This window comes from Schistocerca gregaria, chromosome 7 (genome assembly GCF_023897955.1).
Source record: "Schistocerca gregaria isolate iqSchGreg1 chromosome 7, iqSchGreg1.2, whole genome shotgun sequence".
NCBI classification, from domain to species: Eukaryota; Metazoa; Arthropoda; class Insecta; order Orthoptera; family Acrididae; genus Schistocerca; species Schistocerca gregaria.
In genome coordinates this window covers 544,039,248-544,059,148 of record NC_064926.1, presented here as the reverse complement: position 1 = coordinate 544,059,148, position 19,901 = coordinate 544,039,248, and the positions used below count along the sequence as shown (strand labels likewise).

The following is a 19,901-nucleotide window of genomic DNA, read 5'->3' as shown; positions in this document are numbered from 1 at the left end:
AACAAAACTCCACCAGGCGATGATCTTAAAGCCTCAGGCAAAGAGGTACAGGTCTGCTAAAACTAGCATTCTTCTTTCCTCGCCATCTGTGAATGGCAGCCTGAGGTTAGGGCTTATCACCACCTTCCCTCCCCCCTCCCCTCCTCCCCCCAGAAATTTGCTGACACCAAACAGCACCTCTTACCAAATAACTAAAGGTAATCCTTACCCTACAGACGCACACACAATCCTACCCAAAATTACTTTAATACACAGTATATTCTGATGCAATTTCCTCAGATTCTTACTTTTTTCTTTCTTCCTTGGTTCAACTAATGTTCCCCCTGGTATTGGTTCCGATGTGCTCTTGTAGGGTCATAAATGTTTATTGTGTACAATCGTTAATCTCGTTGGCAACTGTATCTTCACATTCACAGGTGATGTGGTTTCAACCACTTGTTACAAGTCCTGGTGCTGCGTCGTGATCTTCTTTGTATTCCTTTTTAGAGTACAAAGACTTGATGTCACTACCTGTTGCCCTATCTTATATTGAGGTAAAATTCCCATACACTTCACTGCCGCCTCTTGCCTTTCTAGTGCCTTGGTGTTTGCTTTCTGGACCTTCTTTCAAATGTCTCATGCTATTCTCAGAAGCTCTTGGACTGACTCTCTGTTCCTGCTCCTTTTCTGTTTGATCATATTAAATGGTGACAGCATCTTCTTATCATACACCACCTCATTTTATGCCAACAACTCAGTGCTGGTGTGTATCTTTGAATTATATGCACTCACCACAAAAGATAAATATGTGTCCACCATCCCTGTGGTGGGAATTCACATAATAACTAAGCATCCTCCAAATCATCTGATGAACTTGCTCCCTCTTTCCGTTTGATTGAGATGAAGTGGACTATTTCTTAATGTTTTCACTTTCAGCAATCAACACAGTTCCTTCATCAGGTCTGACATGAAGTTTGTCTCCTGGTCCATAATTACTGACTCTGGCACCCGAAACTTCACCATCCGTACTGCTGATCTGGCATCGGCACCATCTCAGTGTAATGAGAAAAATGGTCCAATATAGCCACAAAACAGTTCCCTGCTGGGTTTCGGTTGAATTGCCGTAACACATCCACTCCAGTTAATCAAAACGGTCCCGTCACTTCCTGCAATCTCTGTTATAATACTTCTTTGTGACACAAACCTGCATGCTGTGCACACTGTACACAATTCATGATGTGTTGATCAACATCATTTTTCCTTCTTCTCCTCCACTACTTCTCCCCTACCCTCTGAATTTGTTGCTCTGCACCCTCCATGGCCAGATAAAACATGATCGTGCATTTGTCTCCCAGCACCTCTTCCCTTAACTTCAGTAGTACAACCACTCATGGTCCTCATCTTGTCTCCCTAAATAACAATGTGTTGCATGCTGAGCTCCTACTGCTTTCTGTACTGCTTACATTCTCTGTCAGTGCTCTGTGCTACTTGCCACTCAGCAAAATCTTCATCAAGTGCTTGTATAACTGCTACCTTCCTGGTTAGTGTGTCTGCATTTCCATGTTTCCTCACTGACTTGTGAAGTAGTTCTTACTCAAATTCATTGAGTTTCAAGGCCCATCTGGCCAGTCTACTGGATGGGTAGTTCAAACATAATAACCACTTCAAAGCAGCATATTGAGTCACTACTTCAAACTTCCTCCCCTACTGGTAACACTGGAAGCATGTTAATTTGTACACCACGCTGAGTACCTCTTTGTCGTGGTAGAATCATTTCTCCCGGCTCCATTCAGTTATCTCAACACCAAAGCAATAGGATGATTTGCAAACACCCTCATGAATTTTCTATAATAATTTGCAAAGCCCAGGAAAAGCTTTAACTCTTGCTTGTTCCTGGTACTGGAAAATCTGACACCACTTGTATCAATCTTGGGTTAGTCGTCACACTATCCTTACTAATCAGATGACATAAGTAATTTACTTCTTCCATTGCAGAGTGACAGTCTTTAGTACTCAGTAGTAAGTGAGCTGCCTGTAACCTCTAGAATACATCCCTTTGCCATTGCCTATGTTGCCACCTATTTCTTGAAAAAAAAATGATGAAGGCATCTAGATACACAGAACGTTGATGATGCTTCAATTCTTTCAACACTTTGGCCATCAAATGCTGGAATTCTGCGGGTGCATTCCTTAAACGAAGCAGTGTCCATCTATACTGGTAATATCTCCATGGTACTGAAAATGCCGTCTTCTCTCTATCCTCTGGAGCCATTTCTAATTGACATTACCAACTCCTCAGTTTAATCTTTGAGGAATACCAGCACTGCCCAATATTATCAATGGTTCCCATGATATTTGGAACGGGGTAATCATCTGTTGTTGTCTAACTCTTCAAATGGTGGTAGTCATGGCAGAATCGATATTTCCTCCTAACCACCTGTAACTTATTCAATATAATTACAGTTCTTGTGACCTCAAGGGCTACTACTATCTTCTATTTTGCTGCAGGCCAACTGTTGATTGGTAAACTCCTCCAAAATCGGCTGCAGAGATTGTGGTATTCTGTACAGCCTCTGGTACACCGGCACTTCATTCCCCATAGCAATCCTGTGTTGCATTGCAGGCAGTGGTTCTTGTGAGAACAAGTCCTGAAATTCTAGGAACAGGTCTTCCATCTGTGTCCTCCCTGCTCCCCTTATGCTTAACTTCTCCCAAAATGCAGTCTTAGTGGCATCCTGTGCTCTTTTATAGCCTATACTTTCCATGCAGCAGTCTTCCTCGTCTGTAACTTCTAATGTTGCCTCTAATGTTTCCTACGACAACTTAAGCTCCCCAGTGCCAAAATTATCCTACATTCACAGATATTACCTTGACTCGATCCCCTTCCTGTACACGTACAATACTTTGTCTTAATGAACTACATGCTGCATCCAGTACCTCACTATCCTCCAGCAGTTCTGCTATATGCAGTGTACCAATTAGTAAGTTGTAGAAGTAACTTTGAGTGTACGCCAGGGAAGTATGTTGGTTCCCTTACTATTCATGCTCTATATACCAGTGATCTTGTGGACAATATTAATAGTAGATTTTCACAGATGATGCAGTTAGCTACAATGAAGTACAGTCTGAAAGAAGCTGTACAAAATTCAGTCAGGCCTTGATAAGATCTCAAATCCTGCAATGACTGGCAGCGTGCTTTAAATGCACAAAAATGTAAAAATTGGGTACTTCACAAAATGGGAAAAAAAGTATCCTATGAATGTTATTAGTGAGTCACAGTTGGGATCTGCAGACTCACACAAATACTTGGGTGTAACACTTAGTAGGGTAATGCAGTGGAATAATACCATAGGCTCAGTCATGGGTAAAACACGTATAGTCCACAAAAATGCTGTAGCCGGTAGACGAACAATTGGCAGGGCACGCATAGGGAGAACAGTAGTAGGGGGGCCGGGGCATGTGCTTTAGGGGAAATGCTGCTCTAAACTGAAGCCTACACTCACACTTTTTGTAGATATTAAGTGGAGTCCCTCCATGCACACACTTGCATGGTGACCATTCGGACAAATCTGTCACCTCTACTTTGATTAATATCGAAAAAGAATTCTGCAGAAAATGCTGCGTTTTATTTTCACTTGGCTGTTAATCTTTTGTAACATTCAAAGAAGTGTCACGAGTGATGAATTTTGAGTAAAACCAACACATTTCTCTGGTTGCCATGTTAATGTTTGCTTCTTTTCACAGAACACAGTGGAGTATAACAGTGTCACCTCCCCTAACCTATTGTGCAGACACAATTGTGGTTTATTAAGTGAGGACCTAAGGAAAAGTAAGATCAGTAGCTTATTAAAAAAGCATATCCTTGGTACAAAATAAATGTATATTGTCTTCTCTTATGTTGTTCCAAAACCCATAACATTTATCATTTCACCAGCTATTGATGGCCACTATGTAGTTAGCGGATTAACATGTTAGATAATGAAGTTTTGCATAAGAACCATGTAGTAAAATACTCTCTTTTTTTGTGCTATCAATTGTCAAAATTTCATTTCGATATCTCAAACCGTTTCTGAAATATGAGTAATGTGGGTATTTTATTCTGAATTCATCACCATCACTGTGAGATAGAAAATAAATGCGCTACTTCAGATCAGTTTTCTTGAGATTGGTAACACATAGAGATCTCCACCCAAATCTATATAAAAATTCAATATGTTAGTAAATTTTATACGCAGCAGCATATTATGTAATTTGCACTTATCGGATCCCCAATTTTCAATGCAAGCTTTTTTTATTTCTGCACAGCGTGTTATGTCCATGTAAATATCACAATAAATATGACCATTAATGAAATGATGGGCACATCATCATGAACCTGACACATAAAGCTGTAACAAACACAAAAATCTTTTTTTTTTTTTACCAAATAGTGTCTGCAAAATCATTTGAGAAAGATTGCAGGGCATGCGCCTCGATTCTGTTATCGCCGACCGGCCAAAACGTGGCAAACACTCCCCATCTGAGCAAATGAATAAACTCACCCAGCACTTCGAGTAAAAATTGGCCACTGTGCATCGGGCACTGTGCATCCTGTGCGAACTATAGCACCATTTGGTTTATTTGTAGAATACGGGGGAAATCAATCAGTCTGCAAAGGAGATTGCTTACAAATCATTCATGTGACCCATCCTAGAATACTGCTAAGTGTGTGGAACCCATACTAAATAGGACTAGCAGGAGATATTGAATGTATCCAGAGGAGGACAGCACGAATGGTCACAGGTTTGTTTGACACGTGGGAGGGTCTCACTGAGATGTTGAAAGAACTGAACAGCACACCTATCTCAAGAAAGTCTTCTAACAAAGTTTTAATAACTGCCTTTAAATGATGATTATAAGAATATTTTACAACCCCCTACATATAGCTTCCATGGGGATTGTTAGGATAAGGATTAATTACAGCATGCACCGACACATTTAAACAATCATTTGTTCCTGTGCTCCATACTTGAATGGAATGGGGAAAAGTCCTAATAACTAGTAGAGTGGGGCGTACACTCTGCCATGTACTTGTGGTTCACAGAGTACAGATGTAGATGTAGAATGTTTCTAAAAACCGTTTACAAGAAATAACTTTAGATGAAATTTATGATGGTTCAAATAGTGACATAAAATTTAATCTATTTCATGATAAATTCATATCATTATTTGAAAATAGTTTTGACACTATAGTGTATTTGAATAGATAAAAAAAATCTCACCAAGCAACGGCAGAACATGCGCATAAGAGGAGGTTATATTTACGCAAGCATTCAGAGCCAGTGGTCTCCTTCCAGCAGAGGGGAAAAGAAGAGGGGTGAAGAAAAAGGACTGGAGAGGTTTAGGAAAATGGGTAGATTTTGGAAAAGTCACCCAGAGTCATGGGTCAGAAGAGACTTACTGGACAGGATGAGAGGGAAAGCCTGATTGTTGGGGGCTGCACTGGACAAGCTTTGAAAATCTGAGAGCTTAAAGGTGGAAGACAGGGTAAGATGCAAGAGAGAGATTACTGCTAAAACATTGTGCACAAATTAATAAGAGTGAAAAGCTATGAGCATTGTACGTAACAGAAAATAGTTTTCCTTATAAGCTAATCAGAAAAGACTTTGAACAGCAATATAAAAATCATACATCACTATGAGGATTCAAGTATCAAGTGAAAGGAAGGGGAAATGTATCTGCTGGCAAGAACAGAGATCCTGTGGTAGTTGCTCATTGCTAAGCAAAGTTATTTAAAAAAAATCTGGGATCATGCCCATTATTTTAGAAATCAGTAAAACCAACAATAGACTTAAGGCTATATGGAATGTAGTGAAATGAGAGAGGGCAACAGGTCACAGAACAGGATAACATCACTGTTAAATTAAATGGAAGAGTTGCAGATATGTTTAGTGATCATTTCCTAAATGCAGTCGAAAATAAAGCAACAAACAGTTGAGGAGAAAAACCACTGCAGTATGTTGAAAAAGCAACTCTCATGAAATACAACCATATTAAAGTCTCCCCAACATCTCCTTCTGACTTTAAGAGATATATTCTCTTAAAGGATATACAATATAGACTGGCAATGGCAATAAAAGTATTTCCCCATAAGAGAAATTTGGTAACATCAAGTATAGATTTAAATGTTAGGAAGTATTTTCTGAAAGCTATTGACAAAGTTTAGACTAGAAGAGAATAGAAGCTTTTGAAATGTGGTTCTACAGAAGAATGCTGAAGATTATTAGGGTGGATCACATGACTAATGAGGATGTACTAAATAGAATGGGGGAGCAAAGAAATTTGTGGCACAACCTGTCTAGAAGGAGTATTGGTTGGTAGGGCATATTCTGAGACATCCAGGGAATACCAATTTAGTACTGGAGGCAAGTGTGGAAGTAAAAACCACAGAGGGAGAGCAAGAGATGAATACAGCAAAGCAGATTCAGAAGGTTGTAGGTTGCAGTAGTTACTCAGTGTTGAAGAGGCTTGCACAGGATAGAGTTGCATGAGAGCTGCAGCAAACCAGTCTTCGGACTGGAAACCATGACGACGACATCATCAACAACAATAACAACAAAATTCTCTCAAAAATAAAAACTAATCTGGATTTTATACTATTTCCAACAGAATACTACAGATTTGTTCTGACATAATAAGCCCTGTATTATCTTAAATGTATAATGCATCACTAACTCAAGGTATTTTTCTAGAGAGATTGATATTTGCTGTTGTTAAACCCTTCTATAAGAAATGTGATAAGGAGATGTCAAAAATTACGGACATGTTTCACCCATTATCTTCCAAAAATTTTAAGAAGGTGATGTATTGTGGAATAGTATTCCACCTAACCAACAATCGCAGATTGGATCACAAATGAGTTGCTCAACTTAGAATGCCATTTACACGTTCCCTCGTCAAATTTTATAAGCAGTAAATAACAAAATAGTGTTGATTCCTATTTTCTGTGAACTGTTTAAGGTATTTGACTTTATGAATCACAGTATTCTCCCTGATAAATAAAGGTTTTGTGCAGTTGATGCAGGGACATAGTCAAAGGGGAGTTCCAGGGGTCTGGAGCCCCCTATCACCTAAATGAAGTTACACACGACCTAGTTGCCATGTAGTGAGACTCAAAAAAATGGAAGTATAAGTAGCATCAGTATCAGCCATGAAAGCTTACGTTGTATGAAAGATATTTTGATTTTCAATCATACAAGGAATATTCACTTTCATTAGACAGCAAGGTGAATGATAGATTTAAGCTATCTATAACACTATTGGCTATCGCCCATCCCTATTTAGCCAAAACCAATTATTGGCCTTACTTGAGCTTAATTGTTTCATTCGTCAGTTCAGTTCTTATTTGCAGTTGAATTTAATGTAAGCGCTACCGTTTATCATTTTTGCTCTGTGTGGTGTTGTGATAGTTTCTAATTATGGATAAGTTTGTAGCAAGAAAAAAAAAAATTGGTTTGTCCGCTAGCTTTATGAAAAGTTAAAAATAAGTATGCACTACTATAATAGTTTAATTACCTGTCTATATAATGTTAGCACTTGAGTTGTTATTTGGATGCTGGTAGAACTTTGGTGTTGCAGTATTTTAGTACTACAAAAGACAGCGGAGCAGTAAATATAATGACAAATAACATTAAGTTAAAAGCAGTGCATAAACACTTTAATTTGTCTGTCATCCAAAAACTGCATTGATCAACAAAAATATCACCCAAATAGCGATGATTGCATTTCTTTAAAAAAATTTGCTGAATATTTTATGATTAGTAGCCTAAATGACAAAATATCGACCAGTCTGATCATGCGGGTGGTACTTAGTTATGAAAATCAGTTTCCAAACTGAACGGTGGTGAGCAGTTTGTGGAGAATGGAGGGGTATGTGATGACAGCACATTCTATAGTTCATTCATTTCTAAAAGATTTTGTTCAGTGGGCTGCTTGAATTCATCTGAGCCAGCTTCACTCTGCATCCCTCCCTCCCCTTTTATCTGAAATCTATTTATGCTCTTGTAATATTATAATAACGAGTAAGTCTGTGCTCAATTAAATCTTAAAATATGCATGCATTCATGCACTTCCAGGTGACTAAACAAACACTATTGGAGATAAAACATGCAGTGTCAAAAATCAATCTTTTGCTGAAATGCATTTTATTTTATTTTAAAACAATATACAACAACCAGTTTTTGTCCCCCCCCCGCAAATTCTTTATCAACTTGTGGTAGCTCTGCGTGTTGAGCCACTGAGACAGCAATCTCGGGATTCAAGAGACGAAGTGGTTTAAAAAACATCCACCAGTGATCTTGAAAATTGTTTTCTCTGGTCTCCCATTGTCAATTTAGGCAAATGCTGGGGTTGGCCCCTTACTATACTCCACAGTCATTTCCTTCCAAATACCTTTCATTCCTGACAGATTCCAGTTCTTTTAAAGATGGGGCTCCCCTATTTAAATGAAAAGAGCTGCATCAAAGGCAAGCTGAGCATCTTTTTGGAGACTCCCAGCACTAAAAGCTGTATGATAAATGAACAATAATCCAAATATTCCTCATTTAAGCTTATACATTTGTCTGACTGGACATTTTTTTAATGCAGAAAATGATCTTTCTTACACTGCAAGAAGGAACAGGTGCATACTCATTTGCATTTTCACCACCTGAAATCGTTCTAGCTTCTGTCAAACAGAGATCTCTATTTCTAAAGCCCTGTTGCTAATAACAGCGATGTCCCAAAAAATTAGCACTTGTCCGTTTCTGATCATTTCCTTGGTGCAAATCCAAGCTGAAAGGAGAAGAGTGGAAAATGACCATGAAGGGCAAAGGGAGACTGGAGCATGACTGCTTCTTAGTAGTTGGTCAAAATACAGCTCTCCTAAACAATGAGATTATATCTACGCTTGTCATAAACTCCAAGATAATTGTCAAATTCAATGGTTTTGCATTCTTTATTAAATCTTCAAAATAAATGAAAAACCTGAATGTCCTCTTTAGCAAATTGGACCCCCCCCCCCCCACCCCCTTTTTGACAAAATCCCAGCTACATCCTTGGTTGATGGTATAGCCAATCAGTGGATAATATCATGTCCAACCATAGTAATGCAGAAAATTGTACTCTGCAATTCAACCAATGTAATCAGGGCAGATTCTATGGACTGGGTAGAAATCATGTCTGTGTTACTCAAGTCTCGATCGTACGTCCACTTTTGTTCCCCATGTATGTAAACAACCTTCTGTGCAAGATAGAAGAAGCAGAAGTACTCTTTGCAGATAACATTAGCATTATAATCAGTCTGAGCGTACATACACCACCAGAAGAAATGATAAACAGTCTTCTTCAAAGTATCATTGACTGGTTTTCTCTGGATGGTCTCACTCTCAATTTCAAAAAGACACAGCATATTCAGTTCTGCATACATAGAGCTATTGCACCGATGATAAGTGTAAGATAATGGTGAGGAAATACAGTTCGTCCGCATTTGCACTTAGTTATTGCAAATCTTAGGGAGAGAGAAATGAGTAAATTGACGTGTTCTGCATTTTTTCATTCTATAATACCATATGATATAATGTTCTGGGGGTAATTCATCTTTAAGAAAGAAAGTCTATATAACTCAAAAATGTGCTGTAAGAATAATATGTGATGCTCACCCTTGATCTTCTTGTAGACATCTATATAAGGAGTTGGGCATTCTGACTACTGTCTCACAGTATATTTATCCCCCATGATGCATATTGTAAGTACTCCACTACAGTTCAAAAGGAACAATGATGTACATAATTTCAATATGAGAAGAAAAATGACATTCATTATTCCACATTCAGGTCACCTTAAGCATAAGAAGGGGTCACAGTACGCAACCTAAATTTGTGATCACTTACCCAGTGATATAAAATGTCTGACAGGCAGCAAAGTAAAATTTAGAATCAATCTGAAAAAGTTTATCCTTGGCGACTCCTTCTGTTTTGTAGAAGAATTTCTATTATTTTAATGTGGAAAGGTGATGGGTAGGAATTACTAACTCAAACATGTATATTTAAAAAATGGTCAGCATGTAGCCATATTTACATACTAGTGTTATTGTGAATTTAAAATGACTCGTTCCACATCATTAAGATTTATCAACAGAACTAATTATTTTTTGAAAATATAATTGGTTGGATAAGAAAATATACTTGCCATGCACTAAAATAATTGGATGGATAAGAAAGTATACTTGCCATGCGACAACAGGTTGGTGTGCAGCTTCTATTTTTTTTTTAAAATTGTGTGTGTATTACATGCATTTTGGGCATTTATGAAAGTTTTATATTCACCTTGTTGATGACATTGTGAGGTCAAAGTGAGCAGCTCATATCAGCAGGTTCAATATATCCTGTCTGGCACATTATTGCTCAGCTTCCTTAACACTTTCCAATTTAGAAACCATCTGAAAGAAGAAAAACTGTGCTACACTATTGTTATATATTGCTTGGGTGTTGTAAGTAGACAACTTGCACAAGTCTTGAGACTGAGTGAAGGTATACGTTAACAGAGAAGTAGCTTTTTTAACAACTAGCTACTGTATCTGAACTCCATATCTACTTCTGATGAAGGATGTTTTATTGAAAACAAATGGCGGAAAATAAACAGTCCCCATTTTTAATATTGATGTGATCACAAATGAAATTATCATGACAGATGCCTAACCACTGTATTTAAGAGGATAATGGTGATGGTTGGTAGAGGACATTGTAACATAGTATTATAAACATGAGCTGACATACTTATCTCTCATAACTGTGAAGTTTTAAGTGTGTTTGTGTTTTGTATAAATGCAAATATTTTAATTATCTTGTGTTATGTGGCTATGAACTGCATATGGATAAAATTTAATTCTGATATTGATAGTGGTTCTGATACATATGTAAGACATCAAGTAGAATGGCCCACTGAATGTGTCTGAAAATTGATATAATTGATATATCCTGAGAGAAAAATGTTGTCTTGTAGTTTTTGGGAAAACTAATAAGTTTTGTAATGTGGGCTTGTGCTTCTTTACGTGTAATCAAAAGAGAAGTATATGATACAGCATTTTTATTTTGTTGCGGACAGTGTGATCTCAAACCGTTTCTGAAATATGAGTAATGTGGGTATTTTATTCTGAATTCATCACCATCACTGTGAGATAGAAAATAAATGCGCTACTTCAGATCAGTTTTCTTGAGATTGGTAACACATAGAGATCTCCACCCAAATCTATATAAAAATTCAATATGTTAGTAAATTTTATACGCAGCAGCATATTATGTAATTTGCACTTATCGGATCCCCAATTTTCAATGCAAGCTTTTTTTATTTCTGCACAGCGTGTTATGTCCATGTAAATATCACAATAAATATGACCATTAATGAAATGATGGGCACATCATCATGAACCTGACACATAAAGCTGTAACAAACACAAAAATCTTTTTTTTTTTTTACCAAATAGTGTCTGCAAAATCATTTGAGAAAGATTGCAGGGCATGCGCCTCGATTCTGTTATCGCCGACCGGCCAAAACGTGGCAAACACTCCCCATCTGAGCAAATGAATAAACTCACCCAGCACTTCGAGTAAAAATTGGCCACTGTGCATCGGGCACTGTGCATCCTGTGCGAACTATAGCACCATTTGGTTTATTTGTAGAATACGGGGGAAATCAATCAGTCTGCAAAGGAGATTGCTTACAAATCATTCATGTGACCCATCCTAGAATACTGCTAAGTGTGTGGAACCCATACTAAATAGGACTAGCAGGAGATATTGAATGTATCCAGAGGAGGACAGCACGAATGGTCACAGGTTTGTTTGACACGTGGGAGGGTCTCACTGAGATGTTGAAAGAACTGAACAGCACACCTATCTCAAGAAAGTCTTCTAACAAAGTTTTAATAACTGCCTTTAAATGATGATTATAAGAATATTTTACAACCCCCTACATATAGCTTCCATGGGGATTGTTAGGATAAGGATTAATTACAGCATGCACCGACACATTTAAACAATCATTTGTTCCTGTGCTCCATACTTGAATGGAATGGGGAAAAGTCCTAATAACTAGTAGAGTGGGGCGTACACTCTGCCATGTACTTGTGGTTCACAGAGTACAGATGTAGATGTAGAATGTTTCTAAAAACCGTTTACAAGAAATAACTTTAGATGAAATTTATGATGGTTCAAATAGTGACATAAAATTTAATCTATTTCATGATAAATTCATATCATTATTTGAAAATAGTTTTGACACTATAGTGTATTTGAATAGATAAAAAAAATCTCACCAAGCAACGGCAGAACATGCGCATAAGAGGAGGTTATATTTACGCAAGCATTCAGAGCCAGTGGTCTCCTTCCAGCAGAGGGGAAAAGAAGAGGGGTGAAGAAAAAGGACTGGAGAGGTTTAGGAAAATGGGTAGATTTTGGAAAAGTCACCCAGAGTCATGGGTCAGAAGAGACTTACTGGACAGGATGAGAGGGAAAGCCTGATTGTTGGGGGCTGCACTGGACAAGCTTTGAAAATCTGAGAGCTTAAAGGTGGAAGACAGGGTAAGATGCAAGAGAGAGATTACTGCTAAAACATTGTGCACAAATTAATAAGAGTGAAAAGCTATGAGCATTGTACGTAACAGAAAATAGTTTTCCTTATAAGCTAATCAGAAAAGACTTTGAACAGCAATATAAAAATCATACATCACTATGAGGATTCAAGTATCAAGTGAAAGGAAGGGGAAATGTATCTGCTGGCAAGAACAGAGATCCTGTGGTAGTTGCTCATTGCTAAGCAAAGTTATTTAAAAAAAATCTGGGATCATGCCCATTATTTTAGAAATCAGTAAAACCAACAATAGACTTAAGGCTATATGGAATGTAGTGAAATGAGAGAGGGCAACAGGTCACAGAACAGGATAACATCACTGTTAAATTAAATGGAAGAGTTGCAGATATGTTTAGTGATCATTTCCTAAATGCAGTCGAAAATAAAGCAACAAACAGTTGAGGAGAAAAACCACTGCAGTATGTTGAAAAAGCAACTCTCATGAAATACAACCATATTAAAGTCTCCCCAACATCTCCTTCTGACTTTAAGAGATATATTCTCTTAAAGGATATACAATATAGACTGGCAATGGCAATAAAAGTATTTCCCCATAAGAGAAATTTGGTAACATCAAGTATAGATTTAAATGTTAGGAAGTATTTTCTGAAAGCTATTGACAAAGTTTAGACTAGAAGAGAATAGAAGCTTTTGAAATGTGGTTCTACAGAAGAATGCTGAAGATTATTAGGGTGGATCACATGACTAATGAGGATGTACTAAATAGAATGGGGGAGCAAAGAAATTTGTGGCACAACCTGTCTAGAAGGAGTATTGGTTGGTAGGGCATATTCTGAGACATCCAGGGAATACCAATTTAGTACTGGAGGCAAGTGTGGAAGTAAAAACCACAGAGGGAGAGCAAGAGATGAATACAGCAAAGCAGATTCAGAAGGTTGTAGGTTGCAGTAGTTACTCAGTGTTGAAGAGGCTTGCACAGGATAGAGTTGCATGAGAGCTGCAGCAAACCAGTCTTCGGACTGGAAACCATGACGACGACATCATCAACAACAATAACAACAAAATTCTCTCAAAAATAAAAACTAATCTGGATTTTATACTATTTCCAACAGAATACTACAGATTTGTTCTGACATAATAAGCCCTGTATTATCTTAAATGTATAATGCATCACTAACTCAAGGTATTTTTCTAGAGAGATTGATATTTGCTGTTGTTAAACCCTTCTATAAGAAATGTGATAAGGAGATGTCAAAAATTACGGACATGTTTCACCCATTATCTTCCAAAAATTTTAAGAAGGTGATGTATTGTGGAATAGTATTCCACCTAACCAACAATCGCAGATTGGATCACAAATGAGTTGCTCAACTTAGAATGCCATTTACACGTTCCCTCGTCAAATTTTATAAGCAGTAAATAACAAAATAGTGTTGATTCCTATTTTCTGTGAACTGTTTAAGGTATTTGACTTTATGAATCACAGTATTCTCCCTGATAAATAAAGGTTTTGTGCAGTTGATGCAGGGACATAGTCAAAGGGGAGTTCCAGGGGTCTGGAGCCCCCTATCACCTAAATGAAGTTACACACGACCTAGTTGCCATGTAGTGAGACTCAAAAAAATGGAAGTATAAGTAGCATCAGTATCAGCCATGAAAGCTTACGTTGTATGAAAGATATTTTGATTTTCAATCATACAAGGAATATTCACTTTCATTAGACAGCAAGGTGAATGATAGATTTAAGCTATCTATAACACTATTGGCTATCGCCCATCCCTATTTAGCCAAAACCAATTATTGGCCTTACTTGAGCTTAATTGTTTCATTCGTCAGTTCAGTTCTTATTTGCAGTTGAATTTAATGTAAGCGCTACCGTTTATCATTTTTGCTCTGTGTGGTGTTGTGATAGTTTCTAATTATGGATAAGTTTGTAGCAAGAAAAAAAAAAATTGGTTTGTCCGCTAGCTTTATGAAAAGTTAAAAATAAGTATGCACTACTATAATAGTTTAATTACCTGTCTATATAATGTTAGCACTTGAGTTGTTATTTGGATGCTGGTAGAACTTTGGTGTTGCAGTATTTTAGTACTACAAAAGACAGCGGAGCAGTAAATATAATGACAAATAACATTAAGTTAAAAGCAGTGCATAAACACTTTAATTTGTCTGTCATCCAAAAACTGCATTGATCAACAAAAATATCACCCAAATAGCGATGATTGCATTTCTTTAAAAAAATTTGCTGAATATTTTATGATTAGTAGCCTAAATGACAAAATATCGACCAGTCTGATCATGCGGGTGGTACTTAGTTATGAAAATCAGTTTCCAAACTGAACGGTGGTGAGCAGTTTGTGGAGAATGGAGGGGTATGTGATGACAGCACATTCTATAGTTCATTCATTTCTAAAAGATTTTGTTCAGTGGGCTGCTTGAATTCATCTGAGCCAGCTTCACTCTGCATCCCTCCCTCCCCTTTTATCTGAAATCTATTTATGCTCTTGTAATATTATAATAACGAGTAAGTCTGTGCTCAATTAAATCTTAAAATATGCATGCATTCATGCACTTCCAGGTGACTAAACAAACACTATTGGAGATAAAACATGCAGTGTCAAAAATCAATCTTTTGCTGAAATGCATTTTATTTTATTTTAAAACAATATACAACAACCAGTTTTTGTCCCCCCCCCGCAAATTCTTTATCAACTTGTGGTAGCTCTGCGTGTTGAGCCACTGAGACAGCAATCTCGGGATTCAAGAGACGAAGTGGTTTAAAAAACATCCACCAGTGATCTTGAAAATTGTTTTCTCTGGTCTCCCATTGTCAATTTAGGCAAATGCTGGGGTTGGCCCCTTACTATACTCCACAGTCATTTCCTTCCAAATACCTTTCATTCCTGACAGATTCCAGTTCTTTTAAAGATGGGGCTCCCCTATTTAAATGAAAAGAGCTGCATCAAAGGCAAGCTGAGCATCTTTTTGGAGACTCCCAGCACTAAAAGCTGTATGATAAATGAACAATAATCCAAATATTCCTCATTTAAGCTTATACATTTGTCTGACTGGACATTTTTTTAATGCAGAAAATGATCTTTCTTACACTGCAAGAAGGAACAGGTGCATACTCATTTGCATTTTCACCACCTGAAATCGTTCTAGCTTCTGTCAAACAGAGATCTCTATTTCTAAAGCCCTGTTGCTAATAACAGCGATGTCCCAAAAAATTAGCACTTGTCCGTTTCTGATCATTTCCTTGGTGCAAATCCAAGCTGAAAGGAGAAGAGTGGAAAATGACCATGAAGGGCAAAGGGAGACTGGAGCATGACTGCTTCTTAGTAGTTGGTCAAAATACAGCTCTCCTAAACAATGAGATTATATCTACGCTTGTCATAAACTCCAAGATAATTGTCAAATTCAATGGTTTTGCATTCTTTATTAAATCTTCAAAATAAATGAAAAACCTGAATGTCCTCTTTAGCAAATTGGACCCCCCCCCCCCCCCACCCCCTTTTTGACAAAATCCCAGCTACATCCTTGGTTGATGGTATAGCCAATCAGTGGATAATATCATGTCCAACCATAGTAATGCAGAAAATTGTACTCTGCAATTCAACCAATGTAATCAGGGCAGATTCTATGGACTGGGTAGAAATCATGTCTGTGTTACTCAAGTCTCGATCGTACGTCCACTTTTGTTCCCCATGTATGTAAACAACCTTCTGTGCAAGATAGAAGAAGCAGAAGTACTCTTTGCAGATAACATTAGCATTATAATCAGTCTGAGCGTACATACACCACCAGAAGAAATGATAAACAGTCTTCTTCAAAGTATCATTGACTGGTTTTCTCTGGATGGTCTCACTCTCAATTTCAAAAAGACACAGCATATTCAGTTCTGCATACATAGAGCTATTGCACCGATGATAAGTGTAAGATAATGGTGAGGAAATACAGTTCGTCCGCATTTGCACTTAGTTATTGCAAATCTTAGGGAGAGAGAAATGAGTAAATTGACGTGTTCTGCATTTTTTCATTCTATAATACCATATGATATAATGTTCTGGGGGTAATTCATCTTTAAGAAAGAAAGTCTATATAACTCAAAAATGTGCTGTAAGAATAATATGTGATGCTCACCCTTGATCTTCTTGTAGACATCTATATAAGGAGTTGGGCATTCTGACTACTGTCTCACAGTATATTTATCCCCCATGATGCATATTGTAAGTACTCCACTACAGTTCAAAAGGAACAATGATGTACATAATTTCAATATGAGAAGAAAAATGACATTCATTATTCCACATTCAGGTCACCTTAAGCATAAGAAGGGGTCACAGTACGCAACCTAAATTTGTGATCACTTACCCAGTGATATAAAATGTCTGACAGGCAGCAAAGTAAAATTTAGAATCAATCTGAAAAAGTTTATCCTTGGCGACTCCTTCTGTTTTGTAGAAGAATTTCTATTATTTTAATGTGGAAAGGTGATGGGTAGGAATTACTAACTCAAACATGTATATTTAAAAAATGGTCAGCATGTAGCCATATTTACATACTAGTGTTATTGTGAATTTAAAATGACTCGTTCCACATCATTAAGATTTATCAACAGAACTAATTATTTTTTGAAAATATAATTGGTTGGATAAGAAAATATACTTGCCATGCACTAAAATAATTGGATGGATAAGAAAGTATACTTGCCATGCGACAACAGGTTGGTGTGCAGCTTCTATTTTTTTTTTAAAATTGTGTGTGTATTACATGCATTTTGGGCATTTATGAAAGTTTTATATTCACCTTGTTGATGACATTGTGAGGTCAAAGTGAGCAGCTCATATCAGCAGGTTCAATATATCCTGTCTGGCACATTATTGCTCAGCTTCCTTAACACTTTCCAATTTAGAAACCATCTGAAAGAAGAAAAACTGTGCTACACTATTGTTATATATTGCTTGGGTGTTGTAAGTAGACAACTTGCACAAGTCTTGAGACTGAGTGAAGGTATACGTTAACAGAGAAGTAGCTTTTTTAACAACTAGCTACTGTATCTGAACTCCATATCTACTTCTGATGAAGGATGTTTTATTGAAAACAAATGGCGGAAAATAAACAGTCCCCATTTTTAATATTGATGTGATCACAAATGAAATTATCATGACAGATGCCTAACCACTGTATTTAAGAGGATAATGGTGATGGTTGGTAGAGGACATTGTAACATAGTATTATAAACATGAGCTGACATACTTATCTCTCATAACTGTGAAGTTTTAAGTGTGTTTGTGTTTTGTATAAATGCAAATATTTTAATTATCTTGTGTTATGTGGCTATGAACTGCATATGGATAAAATTTAATTCTGATATTGATAGTGGTTCTGATACATATGTAAGACATCAAGTAGAATGGCCCACTGAATGTGTCTGAAAATTGATATAATTGATATATCCTGAGAGAAAAATGTTGTCTTGTAGTTTTTGGGAAAACTAATAAGTTTTGTAATGTGGGCTTGTGCTTCTTTACGTGTAATCAAAAGAGAAGTATATGATACAGCATTTTTATTTTGTTGCGGACAGTGTGATCTTTACATCACATTCATCACAGAGCAAATCTGCTACTATTTACTAAAGTAGGATATAAAATACAGTGGTATTTTAAATATTAGGCTCTATCACTAGAACTAATATGTGTAACCATATTTATTCCTGCTGTATTCGTTGCTAATCCCTGTTGTTTTCATTTTTGTAGAATAATGCCATCATTAAAGTGACAGAAGGAGAAGATAATGTCACTGTACCAGAGGAAAGTGAGATGCATCAGAAGACCTACAATTTTGATGATATTTTGACAGATATATCCCCCGAGTCTTCTGGTGGAATGGAGTATGTAATTTGCTCTTTCAGTATGCCTTTTTTTATAAGCAGAATAATTGATGAGATTGCTAATGGCATGTGGTTTTAGGGATGGATTCAGAGAATTTGCAGTACTTCTCTGTGGCCTAGGACTCACTGTGGATGAAATCAGACTTGTGAAACAACGCAATATCAACATAGAGACATTTCTAGCATTAAAAGAAACTGACTTAAAAATTATTGGAATTGAGGATGAAGAACGAAGACATAAGCTAATTGAAGACATGCAAAATCTCTCGTCAAAACAACAGCCTCAGGAAAATAAGGCACATATGAAATCCAATTCCGAAATTAGGTGCGTAAAAGATTGTTTCTCAGTGGAATAAATTGTCCTTCATTTATTTATTATACTTTATCAAGTCTGCTGTTTTTTTAGTGTACAAGAAGGACAGCAAATCGTATCTTTGACTGCGACACATTTAGAAGAGTTGGATTTGGTACTGGACACTCTGTTAAAGGCAGTCGCCCAAAATTATGATGATGCTTTTGTGGATGAACAGTACTCCTCTAAAGCCGTCTTGCTTGTGGTATTGCAATTGGCGATGGAGCAAGCATATTGTCTCCATAACCAACTTCAGAAACTGCCTGGAGAATTGTCACAGGTCAAAAGACTATCATTAAATATGTTGTATTATTATTATTATTATTATTATTATTATTATGAAAATTTGTGTATATGGTTTTGACACGTTCGATTTTCATACACTGTACAATTTCTTTTTACCAGATGAGAAAGCAGTCCGACAGTCGGAGGGCGAAATATTTCTCCTGGAAAGTCATGGGGCTTTTGGTCCCTGCCACAGCAGTGGCAGTGATAGCGTTTTGGAAAATGAAAAAACATTTATTCTCACATATTGTGTGAAACATTTTTGAAAAGTATGCCCATTGAGAACATAAGACTGCTTATGTCTTTAAATTATTATTTGTGTTGTAAGATAAGACATTATTTATTACTGGCTTACCATAATACAGACATAATTGCAGATAATTTCATTACAACACACAACGGTGTATTGTTTTCATTTCCATTGATCTCAAATCCAGAAGAAGAAAATGCACAGCACATCAAATTATGTTGTTTCAATTATTTAATGCCACTCATGTGTACCCACTATCCTCTCCCTTTTAAGTAAAACAGATTCATCTTCAATGCATACTAAACCATGCCCTCAGTAATACGTAGGAAGAGAACAGCCCGATGTATGTAGTCGCCGGATGGATATTGGAAAAATGATATTTTCTGTTTTATGCGCTTACAGATGAACTTCAGTAACGACTATATATTTCAAGAATGCTAGTTGCTGTAATTTACAAATTAAAGGAGGTCTACCAGAGTTTGTATTTTAGTATATCTAGGTCAGAATGACAAAGAGATTGACAGCTATCTGTTTAG

At 36.9% G+C, this 19,901-nt stretch overlaps 1 protein-coding gene across 2 annotated transcripts in view; it reads left to right on the top strand.

Moving 5' to 3' along the window:
* The window catches only part of LOC126281726 (uncharacterized), a 41,089-nt gene extending 21,508 nt beyond the window's left edge, over positions 1-19,581 (top strand). Inside the window, exons 2-6 of one of the 2 annotated variants that reach the window (XM_049980906.1) lie at positions 3,724-3,808; positions 18,345-18,478; positions 18,558-18,803; positions 18,885-19,110; positions 19,236-19,581. In XM_049980906.1, coding sequence (XP_049836863.1) covers positions 18,408-18,478; positions 18,558-18,803; positions 18,885-19,110; positions 19,236-19,370 — 678 coding nt within the window. In that variant the 5' untranslated portion in view covers positions 3,724-3,808; positions 18,345-18,407 and the 3' untranslated portion in view covers positions 19,371-19,581. The remainder of the gene's footprint in view (positions 1-3,723; positions 3,809-18,344; positions 18,479-18,557; positions 18,804-18,884; positions 19,111-19,235) is intronic. The other variant, XM_049980905.1, reaches the window with a different exon arrangement.
* The last annotated feature ends 320 nt before the right edge of the window (positions 19,582-19,901 follow it).